We start from the raw sequence: 20,689 nt of genomic DNA, 5'->3' as shown, positions 1-20,689 counted from the left end.
TGATACATGGTAAAATGCTGATCTTTTTATCTTTTTTTTTACCATTTCTTATCAGTGTTTTTTCTTCTTCTTTTCACTGCAATTGCATCACAAGTAAGGAGAAAGAAAAAAGGCCACAGTCCATCATCATTTTCATCATTTTACAGAAGTTTTGAAAAACTTTTGGGAATGAGGATGGGCAAAATCAGAACTACAAGAACAGGAGGCAACTGCCAGTCCCATCAGAAAGGAAAAGTGGGATTTTCTTGGAAAAAAAAATCCAATAACATTGATAAACACCAAAAAATTTCCCAAATAAAATGAAAAATTTGGGCTCTCCCAGGCCTTGGTAACCTGTTGTGTTGGAATTTCTCCTATTCCACCTCCAAGTTACTCTTTTCTCTTGCACTGTATTAGGAACGGCGAGGAGTACGACACTGACTCCCTTGGCTGCATTGTCCAAGAGAGCAAAGTTTATTATTCTTAATCTACTTTTATACACATGTTTGAGAAGGTCTGAGAGGTAAAACTCCCATTGCTCATTAAAGGTACACATCACCTTCATTGGTTAAGTGGAACACCAGCCCTCGACTAAACAACACCTGCCAATTGGTGTCCTTTAACAAGAACTGTTGGGATTCCTTCTTATGCTTTCCCAGGCCAGAGAGAGAAGCCTGTGTGACTCAGTTTCACACAGGCTCTGTGCTCCCTGCCTGCTTTCAGCATCCATACGCATCCAGTGCATTTGGTTGGAATGTTATCCTTTTTATCCCTTGTTAAAAATTCTTCTTTTCCCAGTTCCTTTGTGCTTGTTTCCACGACAATTTCCTCATTCCATGCACTATCCGGTATTTTTCCAGATCCAGATTGTGTCCTGCCCTCCCCTCCTCCCCCCCCCTGCTTATCCCACACCCCTGAAATCACACAAAAAAAATCCCCAAAAATCTCAGCAGACTGAATCAGCACAACTTGTATCAGCACCATCACCCGAGTGTTCCTAGACAAACAGGCAGATTATTTGGGATGAGCATCCACTATCCAGCAGATCCATGAATTCCTGCAATGTGGAGCTGGAAAAAGCTGCTAAAATCAGGATTTTGCCATTCTGGGACTGTTTTGGAGCCCAGGTTTATTCCCATGGAGAATAAATTTCTTCCTGGATTGAACCAATCCATTTGGAAGGCTGCACATGGCTCACCTGGACTGGGAACAACTGGGGAAAAAAATGGGAAAATCATGGATTACAAACATGATAGCTCCATCCCTCTGGAATGCTGCACATGGCTCACCTGGGCTGGGAAAAAGCAGAAAAATCCTGGATCACACACCTGAGGGAGGGGTCTGTTAATCCTGGCTCATCCCACAAACTTCCATTCCTCAATCAGGGAAGGATGGATTAGGGAAATCCCCTGTCCAGGAGCACCTATGGCACCTCCCAAAAAAAACATTTCCTTCTTTTTCCAATTCCAGGAACTGAATTCCTGAATTATTTCCCATCAGGAAATGGAGTTCATTAAAGACCAGATTTTATTCCCAGCATTCCAGTCTTAAGTACTCCAACCATTCCGCTGATCTCTATCCCAAGTGTGATTCAGAGGGTTGGAATCTCCTGGAAAAGGGGATTGATGGTTTCTTCCTTGGAAACCAGAGGCCTCTGGTCCTGGCACATCCTGGCATTCTCACCCCCCTCAGATAAACCTGCTCCAATTTGGAGCTCCAGGGAAGCACCAGAGCAGCTGGCTGTCAGGAACAAGGCAAATCAAGCCTGGGGGCTGCTCATGGAGCTGGATCAAGACGCACCTGGGAGCCCTCAGCAATCCAGCCAGCACCACACGGGCAGGAGGACACAGACGGCGCTGCCAGGCTGGGACAGGACTTGTGCCTTCAGCAGAACCACCAAAGGCCAAGGGGCTTCTGGCCATTTTCCCTGCACCACTGCACACCTGGGCAGCTTGCTGAGCACAAGCACCCTTTTCCCCCTCTTCCCCTATGCCCAGCAGACCCTGGGCAACAAAAGAACAGTCTTGCAGTCTGTTTTTTAGAACACATCCTATATTTAAACACTACAGAAAACTGAAAACACGAAAAGGACAGACTGGAAATAAATGGAAAATGCCTGCTGGATCAGGCGGCCACAGTAGACAGAGCCTCCCAGATCACGTCTCAGTGGAGCTCCAGCAGCACAGCCAGGCACAGCCCCATGGACGAGGCCGTGACCTCCACGCCCTGTGGAGCTGATCTCTCAGCCTCAGGAACACAGACATTGGAGCACGGTCTCCTGCCCTGAGAAGGTCCAGGGTTTCACTGGCCAGGCTTCTCTCCTCAAGGCTGATGTCACCTGCCATGGCTTCAAGGGCTGGAAGAGAGAGCAACAGAGCCACGGTTAGATCCCAGACCTGCGGTGACCCAACGAGAGCCCCCTGCCAGGGCCATCCCAGCCGGCTCTTGCCATGGCCAGCAGGGAACACGGACCAAGGGGATCAGCCCGAAGCTGCTGGCCACGAATGCCCCACGTACCCCTGAAATCTCGGTGTGCTCTGCCCACGCTGCCCCTCATCCGCACAGGGAGCAGAGCCCCCCGCAGCCGGGCCAGGGCTTGCAGCTTCCCCCGCCAGCCGCCACTGTCAGCCCGCTGCCCTCACTCACCTTCGGAGATGAGCTGCAGCTCTGCCTGCTGCCCCCTCATTGGCACCTCGACCATCTCTGGGAACACAGAGCCTGTCAGGGCCCCAGCGGCACAGCTCCCGGCCAGCGGCACTGCCAGCCCTGGGGCCACACGCCCTCCTGGCCCGGCAGGGCTCAGCCCGGGCCCTTGCCGCATCCTGACTCAGCCCAAGGGCACGGCTGCCAGAGGCCGGCAGCAGCCCCGAGGGCAGCCGGGGCTCCAGGGCGCCGGGCCCGGATGCCGCTGCCGGGGCAGCAGCCGCGGCTGGGCCCGAGCTGCGGCGGGGCGGGGAGGGAGCCCGGGTTCCTGGCTCACCCATGAACCTGATGGCAGCCGCTCGCAGGGACACCTGTGGGCTCTGCAGGTACGGCAGGGCCCGGCGCAGGTGCTCGGCCGCTCGGCTCCTGTCCTGTGCCAGCTGCAGAGAGCGGCAGGAGGGAAGGGTTGGCGCCGGCTGTGCCCCAGCCCCGGCCTCCCGTGCCCGCCCAGCCCTGAGGCCCGACCAGCCCCACACACTGGGCACCGGGGGCAGGGGGCTTCTCCAGCCTGAGGCTCGGGCTTGCAGGCCACCCTTACCAGGATGTTGCCCAACATCCACAGGTTCTCCTGTTCCAGCTTCTGGAGATCCCTCCTCTTCAGGAACTTGGCTGCACAATGCAGCGTTTCCAGGGAGGCCTGGAGAGCAGCAGAGACCCAAAGTTGGCCCCACAGCCCAGGGCACAGGAGCCACGTCCCTGTGCCAAGGCCTGGAGGAGGCTGCGGCCGGCAAGGCACCAGGGCAGGAGGCAGCCCAGCTCCCTCCCAGAGCAACACCAGCAGCCCATGAATCCTCACCTCTGCCACACGCTGGTTCTCATCATGGCAATGGAAGAACAGGGGCAGGAGGCTCTGGCGCACAGGCATCTCCAAAGGATTTCTTCCCCTTCCCAAAAAATCCACTGTAACTTGGAAGAGCCCTATAGAGAGCAGCTGCACGTGGCTATTCTCCTGTAAGAAAGGAAAGAAAAATGATGTTAGCATTGTGTGCTCCAGGCTCAGGTTGGCACAGTCCTGAAAATCTACAGAGTACAAAGTGTCTGGGCAGCACTCAGTGCCCGTGGCTGAGGGCACAGAGCCTTACGTGGTCAAAGAGCGGCAGGAGCGCCTCAGCCAGCTGCAGGGCAATAGGGCTGGGTACCACAATGTATTTGTAGGTGAATATGAAGCTGAGTATGATGAGTGACATCCCAATTATGTCTGCATCCTTGTCCTGAAGTAGCTCCATGAGTGTTTCAGTCAGGCTCCACATTTTTTTCGCCTGTGTGGAACACAAGTGTGTGAAATCGCAGCTTGCTGCTGTGGCAGAACCCAGAGTGCAAAGGCCAATCCCGAAGCACTGGGGCAGCTGAAGCAGGAGTCAGGAGAGCTGGGAGCAGCTGCCTCAGAGCTCCAAGCCCAGCCAAGCCCAAGTGACTGCATTCCCCAGCTTCAGCCACTGTCCCCTTCTCACCATGGAGGGATGGTCAATGAACTGGAGAAGGGCCCTGAGCGCCAGGTGACGCCTCTCCCTGCACTCGCTCTGCAGGCACCTTGAGGAGACCTGCACAACACTGTCACTGCATTCACTGGAGTCCAGGTACTCTGGGATCTGAAAGGCACAGGGCAGTGACAGGGAAGCCAGCCAGCAGAAGCCTGGAACCGCACAGGGCCGGGCCCAGGCAGCAGCACAGGGCACGGGCAGCGTCCCAGGCAGCTGCGGCTATGAGAGGGCAGAGAGCTGGCAGGCAGCTCAGGGAGGTAGTGCTGGCCATCAGGCTCACCTCCACAAGGAAAGCCAGGGCGGGCAGATCCCAGCGTGGCTCTTGTGTGCTGAGCAGCCAGAGGAAGTGCAATGCAGTTCTGGAATACAACCCTAGAGAAGCGTGGCGCATCTCCATGGCAGGGTAAAAATGGGACCAGGACCCTGAGCAAATCTCTGCCAGGGGACTCACTCCCATGGGCCTGGTCTTTCCCCCCAAAGCTGTGAATGGACATGGGCTCCTTGGGAGGCAGCTCCTTGTGGGCTCTTTCCTCTCCCAGCCTTTTCCCAGTCTGCTTGGCCATCCCTTGCTAACAAGGCCCTCTGGCCCACAAGCACGGGGACGGTATTGGGCCAGGCCCTGGGCCCAGGGCAGAAATGCCAGATGCAGTGGGGAGAAGGGGGTCTCACCTGGCCAGCAGACCCACAGCATAGTGGTGGGTGTCAGCACACAGCAGCGTGTCCCAGCCACACTTGCGTTCCATTGACAGCACGGCTTCCTCATGGTGCATTTGGCAGAGGAGAAACTTGAGGGTCTGCACTGCAAACCTGTGTGCACAGCAAAGTCCAGGTCATGCTGGGAGCACTGGCTTCTGCCCTTGGGACGTGGCAGGGGCAGGAGGACTGGGATGGAGCACCTGTTGGGGCTGGTGGCAAAGCCGTGTTCTTCCTGGCATCTCTTCCAGAAGTTCCAGCCCTCCTCTGGCATCTGTTCTGTGCTGAAGAACACTTGGAGGAGCAGATGCACAAAGAGCTGGGGGAAATACACTGTTAAAGCTTCTGGCCAGCAGGGCACCTGGAGGATCTTCCACATCACCACAGTTGCCTGCAGGGGACAAAGCAGCCTGAGACAGGGCTCAGTGTCCAGGTGTCCGTGTAGCAGGGCCTGAATATGGCAGGGAGAGGCCGGGGAAGACGCAGGGAGAGAACCTGGCCTGGTGGCCCTGAAGCTGCCCCTAGGCCTGGTTTCAGCCCAGTGCCTGCGGCAGGGAGATGCAGTGGGGGAAGGAGGGTGCAGAGCTGCTGGAGAGGCAGCCTTGGGGTGAGTGCAGGCCAGTTCCAGAAACTCACAGCCAGGGCAAAGACACCCGTGGTCTCCCAATCTGAGGTGCAGCTGCTGTGCTGTGGCCAGTCCCCCAGCACACCCAGGAGTATCAGGAGTGCCCTCTGTGCAGTCCTGGGCGAGCACAAGATCCTCTTCCATATGGTCATTGCAGCTCTGCGGGGTCAGAGCTCCATGTCAGGCACAGGGTCTCAGACACATCCCCATGGCCTGGGTAGCAGCAGGGAGCTGAGCTGGCTGCCAGCTCTGCCTCTGCCCACTGCCCCTCAGCAGCAGCAGCAGCAGCAGCAGCAGCCAGGCAGCCCAGGCTTGTGGGGACAGGCTGCTGAGGGGCAGGGTGGCAGCATGGCAGCAGGCTCAGGGGCTGACATGCCTGGGCTGGAAAAGGGAGCAGCCAGAGGCCCCTGGAAGTCTCTGCTGGTGACACACCTGGGCCAGGCTGTACAGGGCAATGGGCTGGGGAGCCGTGAGCCCTCTGGACAGGTGGGCCCCATACCTGTCACACGTTGGGGCCACACGCAGGAGAGTAATGACCACATCGTCGGGCTGTGCCTCGGTGAGATCCAGCAGGGTCCTCTCCAGCCTGTGCTCAGCAGATTCATTGGTCATGAGCACCTGGTGGATGCACCTCACAATGGCGGGCACCTGGAGAAGGCGTGAGGAGATTTGGAAAGCTGTCAGAGGGAGTCAGGAATGTCCCCAGCTTCCCCAGAGAAGTGCTTTCCTTCTCATCACACTGCAATGGCCTCCAAGGCTTAGAGTGAGTAGCAGGCATGGCTTGGGAGGCCAAGCAATTCCTGGAGGATCAAACCCTGGCCACAGGCTGCTTACTTGCTTTGGACTGGAAAGAGCCTTCTCCAAAATCCATTTCAGCATGGTAGCACTGGTGTCAGTGGTGTAGGCATCACAGTTTTCCATGGACACAGTGCCCATGATGCTGGTCTCTTCCTGCCAAATGCACTTGATGAATTTGCAAGTCAGGCAGGAGAAAGAAGGGCAGGAAGAGAGGGATATTGCATGGAGTGCTCCAAGCTCGGTGCTGGGCTGGGCAGTGCCAGCAGGCCCAGCCCAGGTGGGGATGGCTGCAGGTACCTGCGCTGTTCTGGAGATGAGGCCACAGGCGGGGTCCTGCTCTTGAGTCTGGTCCATGGCTGCATCTGGCAAAGAGCAGGGCCTGAGGGGCTGCAGGAGAGGCCAGAGAACACAGCCCAGCCGTGCACTCCCCAGGCAGGGACAGCTCTGGGATGCCCCCAGTTAATGCAGCACAGCCTCTGCCAAGGCACAGCCTTGGCCCTTCTCTGGTCCTGTCCATGGGTGTGTCCCCAGAGGATGGGATGGGATGGGATGGGATGGGATGGGATGGGATGGGATGGGATGGGACAGGACCCAGGTGGATGCAGGGCCCAGCCTTGTGGCTCAGCTCTGCCACTCACCCTCCTGCAGCAGCTGGAACTGCTGCACCTCTTTAGTCTGTGCTGGGGAAGCTCCAGGGCCTCCTTCTTCCTCCTTCACCCAGGCCAGTTTGGGTGCTCTCAGAGCTCTCTGCTCCATGCCAGTGATTGGATTTATGGCTACTTACAGGAGCAATGCCTTGCAACAGCTTCACGTCAGCAAGTGCTGCAGTTGTGGCTGGAAGGCACCTGCAAGACTGAAGTCCAGGCAAGACCACAGGACAAGTCCTGCTCTTGGGTCTCGAGGCCTCCTGCCACAAGGACGGGAGGCTCCTCGTCAAGGACAGAGGTCTGGCCTCGAGGTCACGTGTAGGAATAACACTTCAGAAAAGCTCCGGGTCAGACAGAAACGAGTGTGCTGTGCAGGGGCTCCTCACAGCACCGCTCTGGTGTGTCCTGTCCCATCGCATGCACCAAGCACTGTGGTGTGGCTGTGTCACCACCAGCTCCTATGTCACCACATGTCACATGGGCCCTTTGACACCCTGTCCTGTGCCATGCCATGGTGACCATGCTGCACCATGTCACAAAGGGCCCTTGCACACACGGCCACCTGCCCTCAGGCCACCCCCAGCCCCCCCACATTGGCCCAGTTGGAAGGAATCTTTCAGTCCAAATGTCTAAGGCCACCTGACAGGATCTTTAAGAACAGCTCAAACCATCAGCAAACACTGCCCTGCTCTGCGGGCTCAGGGCAGCAGAAGGAGCCCCAGGGCTGCCGACACAGCCGCAGCAGGAAGGGCACGGGGCCTTGCACAGAAGCTGGCACGGCCTCCTTTGGACACGTCCTGTCTGGTGACCATCCTAAACCCGCACAGGCTGTGACACAGGCAGATGTGGGGAATGCAGGCATAGAAAGCTTTCAAGGCCTTGAGCATACAGGCTCCGAGATAGAGATGGATGCAAAGTTTGACCTGAGACCTTGGAGAAGGCTTGAAGCTTTAGAACTATAAAGTTGCACAGACTTGAAGTAAGAATAGAAGTTTGTAGTTTCAGCAGAAATACGCCTCATGTAAGTGAATAAATATGTTAAGCAAGCATGTGAAAAACGTTCAAGTTTAGCTTTTGAACCTGCCAGGGAGGTCCCCAGTGAACATCAAGGCAGACATGTGGGGAAGTGCAGATGACAGGGCTAACTCTGGCAGGAGAAGCTGTTCTGTGTCTCTGCTGATGGTGCCAGCAGCCTGAAGGAGCAGCCAGGAGAAGCACTGAAAGCAGAGAGGTGCAGTTTTGGGCAGCACAATATCAAAAGCTATCAAGCCATTAGACAGAATGCAAAGGAGGGCAGCAAGGATGGACAGGGTATGGAGGGGAAGGCCTTGGTGCAGCTGAGGTCACTTAGTTGAGCCCAGAGAAGAGGAGACTAAAGAGAGTCTTTGGGGTCTTCAGCATCCTCCTGAGAGGAATCACAGGGGCAGGTGCAGATCTCTTCACGCTTGTGACCAGTGACAGGAGTCAAGAAAAGGGCAGGCAGCTGGCTCAGGGCAGGTTATATTTGAATATCAGGAAAAGGTTTTTCACCCAGAGCATGGTCAGCCACTGGGACAGCTTCTCCCAGGAAATGGTGACAGCATCAAGCACCTCTGAGTTTGACAAGTGTTTGAACAACACTGAGCAGTCACATGAGGTTTTAGAAACCATGTAAACAGTCAAGGCTTGTGAACTCCAGGCTTACATCAGCATATACTTCTGATGATTACTTTAGGCAGTGTTTCCAGAAACTCGTTTTACATCGTGTCATACTCCAATTCCTTGGAGATTGTGCAGAACATGTCATCCTTTTTTATACATTGCTTGTTAGTAATATAAAAAAGAATATTGGTGTTGGGTGACTCAGAGATAGCCAGTGTGTGTAAGATGTAGTATACGGGGAATAAAGATAAGGAAAAAAGAAGAACTACTAATAGATACTGCTAAGTTTGGAAATGTAGATAGCATTAAGAATGAATAACACAAGAAGTAAAGTTGTTATTGAAATGAGTCCACTAGAATGTATTTCAGCACATTAGAAAGAATCCTAGAGGCTCATTTTTTGAAGCAAGGTCATGTGATTCAAAAGTGTAGCCAGTGGTAGCTTTTGTATAAATTAGAGAGTGATGAAAAGTGAGCACCTAAAGGATCTGTGTTGGAGTCTGAGGCACAGAGTGTGCCCTTGTCTCTGGTTCCTAGCTCTGACGTCCAAGAAAACATTGAATTTCATTGAACAGCATGAAAACAACTTTTAAAATTAAGTAGAAAAACTAAAAGTGTAAGTGTGTAGATTAGAGAGTTTTCTTAAGTCACTGGGTGAAAAAAGTTAAAGTTTAGTGTATAAGCTAGTTTAGAAAACAGAAAACAAGAAGACAAAATGGCTACTTTAGGGTGTTGTCTCTTTTCCTTCTTCTTTCTTCTTCATCTTCTTCTTTTAGGGGTTTTTGGGTAGTAGCAGGTGATTGGATAGAGAATGCCGCAGTGCAGCACACAACGTCTTGGGTCATAGGGTCACTAAGAAAAATAATTTACGTGTCTATACTTAATTGGGAAAGATTAAGAATAAAGATAAAAAGGCTATGCAGTTCAAGGCCATTTTGTGCTATTCAAGCAAACTAGAGCCAAAGCTGTGGTGGACTGAACTTGTGCAGAAAGTCTGGGGAAGACCTGCCAAGTCTTTTGATAATGAATATTAATAAACGCAAGAAACAAGAAGCAAACAAGCCTTTGGAGAATCTTTCCTGAAACAGAACTGAGATAAGGGAAACTCCCCTTTGAGGAGGTATCCCAGAAGGGCTTAGCCCTGAGGAGACCAAGATTCCACAGCAACAAGTGGTGTCCCATATCTGTCGGTCAGTAAGAGCTCAAAGGATTTGATCAAAGCCTGCCTGGATCGGAGCAGCCAGTTCCTGAAAGAAATCCATCTGGATGAAAATATCTGCTATCAAATTCCAGAGTTTCAAGGGCCCAGGACTCAGAAACATCGGATTCTGCTGGTCAGTAATCTGAAGAGATAGCCAGCAGGTCTGGTAAGCTCTGTCCAACCTAGGAGATGAGATGGAATATTTCTAAGGAGGAACAGACAATTTTACAAAAATTAGAAAAAATAATAGAGCAGTCCTTATATGAAATTCCAACGAAAGAGTTGGAATTTTTACTGGTCTGGGTGAGAGAGAATTACCCCACCATTAGCAAGGAGTAATTGTTTGAACCCTATATATGGGCAAATGCAAATATGAGGTTAAAAGAGTTAGAAACCCCGGGAATGTGTGTCCATGGAAATATGACAGAAACAAGTCATACTGTCTTTAATGTAATGTATCACAGTCATTTTCCAAAACTGCCTTGCCAAGGGGGTGGAACAGGGGGAGAGGAAACCCAGCCACCCAGATCCAAACTGCCCTTTCCAAAAGCACGGGAAACCCCCAAATCCCTCAACAGCGTGGAAGCCCCTGATCCCAACCCCTCAGAGGATTTGGGAAAAGAGGGAGAGGTGTGGGGGAAAGCTGAAAAAGCAGAGGGTGTTGCGATTACTATAGAAAGCAAAGTGAGCAGTTTGGAAAAGTACTAAAAAGTACTAAAATCCATAAATTCCTAAAAGGGATTTATCTCCTAAAAAGGAATTCCTCCCTAAATACGGGATTTTAGAATTTTTTAGAATTTTAGAATTTTTTTCGAATGGTACAAAACCCGTTGGAGGCTCAGCCGTTTATAAAACTGAAGCCAGAGCGAATTCATGGAGCAGCAGCGCTGCCTTGTGGGCAAAAAGCATCACAGCAGCTTCTAATTTTTTCTACAAATACAATCGAGAATATTTTAGACAAAAACGACGCAATATCATCAACAGCAGGCGAAGGAATTCCTCTGTCATCGATTCAAATGCCACATTCTCTGCTTCAAGCCGATATTTCAGCTTTTCAAAAGACTGCTCCAAAGGACTGGTTCTCAGGACAGGACATCTCTTCTTCGACAAGATTACAATTTTCTCCTGTTTTTCAAGATTTAAAGGAAGCTGTGTGCATTCACAATCCACAACCACTGTATTTTTCTACTATACCTACAGCTCCTCAACAACCAAAGCTACAATCTATATCAAATCTCCCTCAAAGAGGAGGGGGAGGACCTGATATGCAGGTACTTCTCAAGGAAGGTGCTGATGCTTTCAGAGAAACTGAGGACATTACAGTATTACCAGTGAGGCTTGGAAGAAGAGATGATGTTCCTAGATGGGAGCCTGTGGATCGCTCTCTTTTAAAGGATTTATTAGATGCTGTGGAAGGAAAAGGACTTGGTTTTCCATATTTTCAGCAATTATTAACAGGTCTTTTCCTCAGCCATGAAATGACACCATATGACTGCAAGTATATAGCCTCAACAATTTTCACAGATTCACAATATATACTGTGGAATTCAAGATGGAGAAAAGCTCTCCTTGAACTGAGGAACAAATATGCAAGAGGACCGTATACAGACATCACAGCAACTCAGATGGCAGGAGTAAATGTGCCGTATCACAAGCCAGAAATTCAAATAGCAGATCTGCCTCCAGAAGTGCTTTGAGATGTTGTAAAAGCATCTGAAAAGACACTGCTGCAAATTCAACCTACTGGAACCTCAGAAGGCATCTACACAGAAGTGAAGCAAGACCCTTCAGAGCCTTTCACTACCTTCATTGATCACCTCACACAGGTGATTGACCAGCAGGTGATGGATGAAAAGGTGAAGCCACACATGCTTCAAGGCCGTGCCTTCGCAAATGCTAATGCAGAGTGCAGACGTACTGAGAGTGCGTTGCCTGGATATCCAACCATGGAAGAAATGATAGAGGCATGTAGCAAGATAGGCACTCCGCATGTTGCGAGTGTTTTGACAGAAGAATTCGAGAGAATGCTCGAAGAACAACTCAAAGGATTTATGAAAATAGTAAAGAGTATGAAGTCAGGTTTTCAGTGACTCAGCTGTGCAGATATGATGGAAACATCGCTTCATGAGGGAGCACGCTTTCCATGTGGGAAACTGGGAAACATGAAAAAGAGCTGCCCATTGCAGAAAAAAGTACAAAGCCTTTGTCCCAGGTGCCGAAGAGGAAAACATCATCCCAGCCAATGCTATTCAAAAACAGATGTAGAGGGAAAACCTCTAGCTCTGCTGGGAAACTCCAAAAACAGTGCAAAGAGTCACCACATGATGACACAAATGGAGATGGAGCGACAGCCTCAAAGTCAATTCCATTAAAGGCCTCCGGTCAGAGAGTGATCATCAGGGAACGCCAATCAGATTCCCTCAGCAAGACCATTTGTCAATTTCCCAGTGATCCAGGCTTATTGCCACCAGGTGCACAATGTGAATTGGCAACGTCCGACTTGGTTTGTTTTTTGAATGAAGATCATGCGGTACTCCATACAGGAGTCTCTGGAACATTGAAAAAAGAGGCAAGACTTCCTGATTATAGGCAAGGACAGATGCAGTATTCTGGGGCTTGTTATTTATCCATGTGTTGTTTCTGCAGACTAGAATGAAGAATTGACAGTTTTAGCTCAAGCTTTACGTCCTCCATGGATCTTTTCGGTAAAACCTTTAGTAGCTAAAGCCATTGCTTTGCCTCTGCATGCAAATTATCCAATCAGACCATTGATCAGCAGGCAAGTTTTATCTATTAATGAGTCTACTGAAGTTCATGCCACCTGGGTAAAGCAGATAAGTCGTGATAGACCTGTAATCACCTGCAACTTGACATAAAATGGCAAGACAGTGTCAATTCAAGGGACAATGGACACAGGTGCCGATGTCACAGTCACCTCACATCTCTTCTGGCCCCAGGAATGGAGCTTAAAAACTCCTTTGAGTACCCTTTCAGGCAAAAAAGGAAAAGGATATGCTTGTGTCTCCACAGGTGCAGGACCAAAGTGGGTTCCTGCAAAGTGCGTGAAACCGTATCAAGCTGAGAAACAAGCAGACGAAGACTCCAGAAATCAAGAAGCCAGTACGCAAACGTGATTTAGCATGAAAACAGCATTCAACATCTTAGACATTGAACAAACAGCGTGCAAAATTTATGGACTGAGGACTTTGTGAGGGAGGGGTGTTTAATACAGAAATTTAAGAACTTTTGCGAGAGATAAGGTTGTTGAATAAGATCAATTAGCCATTGTATTTGTGCCTTATCTTTTGTTGGTTGCCTTATGCAACACAGTTTTGCCATGAATCAGTCGAGAGAAAATGTCTGGAGAGCTTTGACCAATGTGTCAAATCTAGATATCATCTGCTTGACTCATTCAGGGTCAGGGAAGCCATTCTAAAACAAGTAATCAAAGAAAAAAGTTGGTTTTTTTGGCAAAGAGAAGAGGGAGATACAGGAATCCAGAAATGGAGAGACATTTCTCTGTCCTATTCTCCAAAACAGTATCAATCCTATTTGCCATTGACAGAAAGGCTTCCAAATATCCCTGAGTAAACCAGGATTTATAAAAAATTAAGTAGAAAGTAGTAGAATGTTTAGTATGCCACTGAGGTGAAAAATACAGATTTTATAGGGGTTTAATACACGGAGTAAAGATGGAGGAAGAAAGGTGTGGTCTTTTTTAGCTCTTCTTCTTCCTTCTTCTCCATGATTCTGCAGTTTTTGGGAGCACAAAGAATGTTTGGTTGAAAGTTAGTTGCAGTTTTAATTATGTAAGTAGATATAGAAAACTTAGTTGTTAAAATAGAAAAACAGTACACGTGTCCGTAGTTAACAAGGTTAGAAATAGATATAAAGATGAGGCAGCCGCGTGGTTCGGGGCCATTTTGTACCATCAGAGCAAAATGAGCCAGGTTGTGGTGAATTGGGCTTGTGCAGATAGTCTGGAGAGACCTGCCAAGTTTTGTAATAACCTTCTAATAAACATGAGAAACAAGATTCTAATGAACTTGGGAGTTTTTCTTCAAACCCAGAGAACTGAGATAAGCGGGACTGCCCACGAGGGAGGATCCCAAAGGAGCTCAGCCCAAAGGGGACTGAGAAATCTGTGAGGAAAGAAAAACACAGAAGTATAGAAGAAGAGAAGAAAAAGAATAAGAGAAGTTACAGGTTTTAGGAGGTCTGTGATAGAGATGAGGAAGTGTTAAACTCGTTCCAACCAGCTGCCCAAAGCAGTGCCTTTAGTCTCTTTTGGGATGGGGAGTAGCACCGGCCTTGTTGAATGCAGGCAGCAGCACGAGCAGGGCTCCTCCAGCAGCAGGGACACACCACGAGCCAGGAGGGGACTGTGGCACCAGAGGGGATTGTGGCACCAGAGGGGACTGTGGCACCAGAGGGGACCGTGGCACCAGAGGGGATTGTGGCACCACAGGGGATTGTGGCACCAGAGGGGACTGTGGCACCAGAGGGGACCGTGGCACCAGCTGTGCCCAAGGCCTGAAAAGGGTGGCAAAGTCAGGTGGTGCTGCCTGGCTGCATGAACACCTCGGGCAGGGCGTGGTGAGGAGCCAGGTCTGGGGGCCATCCAAGGAGTCCTGTCAAGAGCAAATGGTTCTAATATTCTCTCTGGGAAAAAAAAGGGGCAATCTTTTGAGTGAACTGAAATGCTAATAAATATTTCCTCACGTATGGTGGGGTTTCTCTGCAAATGGGCTTTGATGGGAAATTTCTGACCACATTTGGTTTTGCAGCTTTATTGAGGAATGGAGAATTGTTTGTAGCTCAGTATTTTCTCAGGAGGAGCCTTACATTTTAGCACAGGAGGAAGGTAAGGCAAAGGTTTAAAAGCTTTCCCCTCCTGAAGCAACACACTTTCTGAGGAGTCTGAGGAGAATTCCCCTCAGCCACTGCCAGGGTTGTTTGCCTCTTCTGCAGGCTCAGGATTCTGGGAGTTCCAGGAGCCTCAGCTGCCACGGTATTTTCCTCTGAATATTTCTTGTTGTGCAGTATACAGGGAGAATATTTTGTGTGAGATTCTCCTCTGGGCTTTGAGGTGAATCTCAGTAATTCTGTTGATTTTCATGTCCAGATGAACTTTTGGTAGATAGGAAGGAAAAGGGAAGAGGCACCATGGAAAATTAATTGCTCAAAATTTGAGTGGCCCAACCACACTAAAACTGAAGTCTAAACTGAAAAAAAACTTTTATTTTTTTTTTGCTTGATAGGTGGGTTAAAATATGAAGTGTAAATAATGTTCTTTGTAAAGGTTCAGCCAGCACCCAGCTGTATGAAAATCAAAAGGGATAAGGCAGGGCATGGGAAGAATCTTCAGCCCTTCCCACTGAAGGTAAAAGAGTAGGACCAGTGCCTCTGGCTGTTACCCACAGGTAATGTGTTATTTGTAGCCAAGAGCAGATGCCCCAAGCTGCTGGTGGCCCAAGCCCTGCCATGGCTGTCCCACTTTCAGTCCTAGCTGGACCAGGGTGGCTGGCTCGGGAGGGGAGGAGGTGGGGGGATCTCAGGGGGCTTCCTCTTCACAGCCGGGCTGGGGGGCCGTGGGGGAGGCATGAAGTGCTGGTGCTCTTCTTTCCAGGTCGACTCCTGCTTCTGAGGCCACATCTGAGAGCTGATGAACGAGGCAATCTCTGGGCTCCCTGGGGGCAAGGGAGAGTCACACCTCCTTGGCTGGTATGCTGGAGCTGCAGCAGGGTGACTGTGGAGAGAGGAGGTGGCTGAGGCCCCCAGCTGCCATGGGCACTCAGGGACCCTCCTGCACAGCAGGGCCCAGAGCGGCCAAGGCTCCCCAGCACGGCTGGAGCTGCTGGCACAGCTTGGCCCAGCTGGACAGCTGCCCCTCAAGGCCCCGGCGAGCAGGGGATGGCTCTGGGCAGGGTCCCTGGCCAGGAGCGGGCCCCAGAGCACCTCTGCCTTTCAAGAGCAATCTCGTCCCCGCTCTTTCTCCTGCCCACCTTGCTTTGCCTCTGCCTGCTGCTCCTGGGGCTGCTCTTGGCCAGGCAGCCTCAGTGGGAGCCAGCACTGGCTGCAGCCCCAGCGGGCTCCCCAGGACAAGGCCCAGCAATTAAGAGGCCAATGAAAGGCCTGGGCAGCAGCAGAACTCTCAGCAGAGTTATTTGGGCAACAACTGACTACCCACAAGTGCACAGCAGCCTCACTGGGAATGTTTCCTGACTATGAGCAGCCTTTCAAGAAGCTGGAGGGTGGAGATGAACAACAACTTACCGTTTCTTGTCCTTCCACCACTGGAATCCAACATAGCACAGGACCATGGAAAGTGGCACTGTGAACAGTGTCACTGCTGTGCCTATCATGCAGGACTTGCGCACATCCTGCGGGCAGAACACTCTTGGGGTGCTCGGTGGATTCTCAGCATTTATATTGGACTTGCCAAGCGCATCTGTGGGAGCAATGGGCAGCGTGAGCCTGTGCTGTGCTCCATTGCTGAGCTGGCAGCACACTGGATATGGCCAGGACATTCTCTGTTTCCCCAGAGCTGGGGCCTGCAGGCACCTTGCCACCCCTTGGCACAGGCTGTGCCACCCAACAAAGCCCAGAAGGCCGAGAGCAGAGCCTGGGACAGCACAGCTGCTTGGGCAGTGGCTCCTTCCAGGGACACAGGCCAAACCCATCCCTGAGCAGCCACTGCCACCCCTGACCCTCCCTGCTCTGTGACAGCTCCCCCAGCCCAAGGGGACAGAGCCAGGCCCTGTAAGGGGCCAGTGCATCCCCTGCCCAGTTGGGAGCCAGGGCTGGCTGTGGCCCTGGGCTCACGGCAGGGCTCCCACTCGGGGCTGCTCCTGTGTCTTGGGCCTCTGGATGCTTAGGGCCAGCTCCAGGAGCAGCTGCTGGGGGAGAGATGTTGGTGCACAAGTCCCGATTCCCAGGGGCTGGGAACGAGCTCCAGAGGCCTGGAAGCCGCGGCACCTCCAGCTTTGGCTGCTGCCGGGCCATGCAGGCCCTGAGGGAAGAGCTGCTGGCACACAGCCCTGCCGAGGGAGAGCCCAGCACAGCAATTACCTCCTGTGCCTGGGCTTGGCATCTCCTCCTTTCCTGCATCAGGAGATGGCACAGGGCCATTCCTTCCTCTAGCATATGCCATCATCTGCACAAACATCTGCTCCAGCACTTGAGAAAGGAAAAAGGACAGCTGGATAAGATAGAACTGTTCACCATTAGGGGAGGTGGTATCTTCAGGAGGCAATACTTGTCAAAGTCATGGATAAAGGTCAGGAAAATATCCAGGTTATTGTGGCTGGGCCAGGGCCCTCCCTCCTCCAAACAGTCCCTACACCTGATCTAGCCCAAGACAGAAATTGCAGGGGATCTCAGGGTGTGCATGGCCCATGCTGCAGTTTGGGCTCCCTGTCAGCTGATGCCAAATGCCTTCCTACAGGGACTGGGGAGAAGCTGCAGCCAGGCCAGGCTGGGAAACAGCCCTGCAGGCCATGAAAGCAGCAGCGGGGCAGCAAGGCTGCCATGGATCCCTTCCTGCTGTGCCAGGCACGGCGTGTCCAGATGTGCCCCTGGCTGCTGAGTGTCAGGAGGAGGCTGAGGGACATGAACCCACCACGGCGTCTCTCCAGATCACTCAGCATCTTGTCCAGAAGTTGGGATGCCTCCAGGGATTTCTTGTCTTCTATCTCTTTGTTCTTCCATCTTGGAGGACCTTAATGGAAAGTAGTTCCATTTCTCCTTCAGTCCAGAGTGGCAGTGAGTGCACCTGGGTGACTGGTGCCCTCCAAGGCACTCCCTCCTCTCTGCCTTCCACTCAGGAGCAGGAACAGGAGCAGGGGGACCATGTGCCTGCAGTATCCCCACAGTGGGATGGAAGGAGCCCCTTGCATGGCAGTCAGGGGAGAAAGGCCTCCCTGGAGCTGCCAGCAGCTCTGAACTGAGCCCCAGGCAGGGCCAGGGCTTGGCAGCAGCAGTGGGAGCAGCTCAGGCTCCCTGGGGCTGGCAAAGGAACCACACGAGGCACAGCCCTGGGGCACAGCCCTGAGCCCGGCCCCTTCCTCTTTGCTCTTCTCTGTGGCTGCACAGAGCACACGGAAGGTGACACTGGCATTGCACATAGGAGGAGATTGACAGCTAAATACTCATTCCTCCCACTGACAGCAATGCTGTGGGATCACTCAGGGCTCCAGAAGGGAGCAGAGCAAAGTTTCCAGAATACATCAACCTTCAGATTCTTAAGGGAAATGGCATGAGAGTGAGCTCTTGCTACACTCACACTGATAATTCTGTGCAGAAATGGACATTGAGAACTTGCCTCCAGCATTCTCCATGGGTCTCAAACCATTATGTGCCAGGGCTTTCAGATGCTCCATGTCACGATCCCAATCTAGAAAGAAGCACAGATCAGAATCATTCCATGGTGAGCTGGGATCCCCTTCTGCCTTAGGGAACTGGGCACTGCAAGGGGGTCGGGGAAGGCCATGGGAGCCACATGTCAATGGACATGGCCAAAGCTGCAGAGGGGCCTGGGCAGCTCTGGGCTGGCCCTGGACACTCTCAACACCTTTTCCATGCTCTGTGCAACATCCCTGAAAGGCAGGCACTGCCAAGCAGCAGAGATTTACAGCTCAAGCCTCAGCAGGGCTCAGGCCCAGAGGCACAGCAATTACCTCCTGGGGCTGTGCCTGGCATGGCCTCCCTTCCTGCAGCAGAGGCTGCCCATGAGCCACTGCTTCCTCCGGGAAACGCTGCCTTCAGCACAGCCTTTGGGTTCATCTCTGGAGAAAGGAAAAGTGATAACTGGATTGGATGGAACCATTCCCCTTTCAGGGAAGTGGTATCATCATGATGCAATACTAGTCGAGGTCAAAGATAAGGATTAGGAAATCATATAAACTTATGGGATTGGCCAGAGCTCTCCCTCTTCCAAACAGCCCCAGAACCTGATCTACCCTAAGACCAGGAAATTGCAGGGGATCTCAGGGTGTGCATGGCCCATGCTGCAATTTGGGTTCTCTGTCAGCTGATGCCAAATGCCTTCCTGCAGAGGCTGGGAAGAAGCTGCAGCCAGGCCAGGCTGGGAAACAGCCCTGCAGGCCATGAAAGCAGCAGTGGGGCAGCAAGGCTGACATGGATCCCTTCCTGCTGTGCCGGGCATGGCATGTCCAGATGTGCAGAGAAAGCCCCCGGCTTCTGAGTGTCAGGAGAAGGCTGAGGGACATGGACCCACCTTGTCCTCCCTGCAGCATTTCCTTCAGCATTTGCTGCATGGTATTGGATGGCTCATGGGGTTTCCAGTGTCCTGTAGCTTTGTTCTTTCCTCTTGGAGGACCTAATTAAAAAAATATATATCCATGTCCCAGGAATGGATCCTACAAAATCAGGGTTCAGCTTGTGGGATCAGCAAGGACACAATACTCACCCCTGCGACGGGAGCTGGGCTTGCGTGCAGCATCCAGCCCAGGAGCCTGGAAAGTCCTCCCTGCAGACACACCTGTAACTCAACAGCCACAGAAGCTTCTGTCATGTCTGCTGATCTGCACAGGCAGCACTGAGCCACAGGAGTGGTGAGGGGATCATGCAGGGCGAGGGCACACACGTGCACAGCTCTGTCCTGGCACCTGCAGCGATGCTGCCCTGGCTGCGATTTGGGCTCTGAGCTGGCAGCTCTCCCAGGGGGAAAGGCCTTGACCTACCCTCACCATCTCCCAGAGCCTCAGTCCTGGATGTGGGTTGGGAAGCCAGATCACCTTCACCAAGAGGCTTGGCTGCAAAGAAAGGCAGGACAGAAGAGCTCCCGTGGCTCTGTAGGAGATCCTCAGGCTCCCTGGGGCTGGCAAAGGAGCCACACGAGGCACAGTCCCGGGGCACAGCCCTGGGCCCGGCCCCATCCCTCTCTGCTCTTCTCTGTGGCTGCACAGAGCACACGGAAGGTGACACTGGCATTGCACATGGCAAGAGATTAACAGCTAAATACTCATTCCTCCCACTGACAGTAATGTTGTGGGATCACTCAGGGCTCAAGAATGGAGTAGAGCGATGTTTCCAGAATCCATCAACCTTCAGATTCTTAAGTGAAGTGGCACGTAAGTTCTTGCCACTTGGACACTGATTATTCTGTGCGGAAAGGGACATTGAGAACTTGCCTCCAGCATTCTCCATGGGTCTCAAACCGTCATGTCTTAGGGCTTCCAGATGCCCCATGTCACGATCCCAGTCTAGAAGGGAGCACAGATCAGAATCATTCCATGGTGAGCTGGGATGCCCTTCTGCCTTAGTGAACTGGGCACTGCAAGGGGTTTGGGTAATGCCGTGGGAGCCAGATGTCAATGGACATGGCCAAACCTGCAGAGGGGCCTGGGGAGCTCTAGGCTGGCTCTGGTCACTCTCCACCCTCTTTGCAGGCCCCATGCAACATCCCTGGAGAGGCAGCAGGACCAGCCCAGGGGCTCTGGGGACTCTCTCCCTCCTACAGAGGAAACCCTCCCTCAAGCCCTGGGGAAAACCATCCCCAACGCTTCCCAGGGAGAAGGAAGTGCTGTCTCAGGAAAGGGAAGCCAGGCCGTGGGCTCACCTGCTCGCCGTGCTCGCCACGGAGCAGCCTGGGCAGCCCTGTCAGGCAGGGCCACTGCCAGGAGGAGCAGGAGGAAGAGGCACAGAGCAAAGGCCATGGTGCCTTGCCCACTGCCAGTCCTGCAGCTCTTGCTGCCACCACTGTCCTGACACCGCTGTCCCAATGTCAGCACCGCTGCTGCCGCCGCCGCTGCTGCCACAACAGTCGTGGTCAGGGACTGACTGCTTGGTCCTTGTGGTGCTGTGCAACCACGGGGCTCTGGGACCTCTGTGACCTCAGAGCCTGCTGTCACCTCAGCCTGCTGTCACCCCAGAGACTGCTGTGACCTCATGGCCTTGG

The 20,689-nt window shown here is 52.3% G+C and overlaps 2 protein-coding genes across 2 annotated transcripts in view; both read right to left on the bottom strand.

Moving 5' to 3' along the window:
* Window positions 1–20,689, bottom strand: part of LOC147646801 (uncharacterized) — a 442,845-nt gene that overhangs the window by 384,688 nt on the left and 37,468 nt on the right. The window lies entirely within an intron of this gene.
* On the bottom strand, window positions 14,983–19,988 carry LOC147646806 (uncharacterized). Its single transcript, XM_086872895.1, has 10 exons — window positions 19,923–19,988; window positions 19,473–19,544; window positions 19,199–19,270; window positions 19,007–19,108; window positions 18,447–18,554; window positions 18,092–18,163; window positions 17,390–17,488; window positions 16,840–16,947; window positions 16,045–16,219; window positions 14,983–15,517 (listed from the first exon to the last, which is right to left on the bottom strand). Exons 1-10 carry the CDS (start codon window positions 19,978–19,980, stop codon window positions 15,274–15,276), a joined length of 1,110 nt encoding a protein of 369 aa, XP_086729021.1. The 5' UTR covers window positions 19,981–19,988; the 3' UTR covers window positions 14,983–15,273.

This window comes from Cyanistes caeruleus, unplaced genomic scaffold, assembly GCF_971803275.1.
Source record: "Cyanistes caeruleus unplaced genomic scaffold, bCyaCae1.hap1.1 HAP1_SCAFFOLD_78, whole genome shotgun sequence".
Lineage (NCBI taxonomy): Eukaryota > Metazoa > Chordata > Aves > Passeriformes > Paridae > Cyanistes > Cyanistes caeruleus.
Note: the sequence above shows the minus strand (reverse complement) of the source record. Positions and strands in the feature narration are given on the sequence as shown.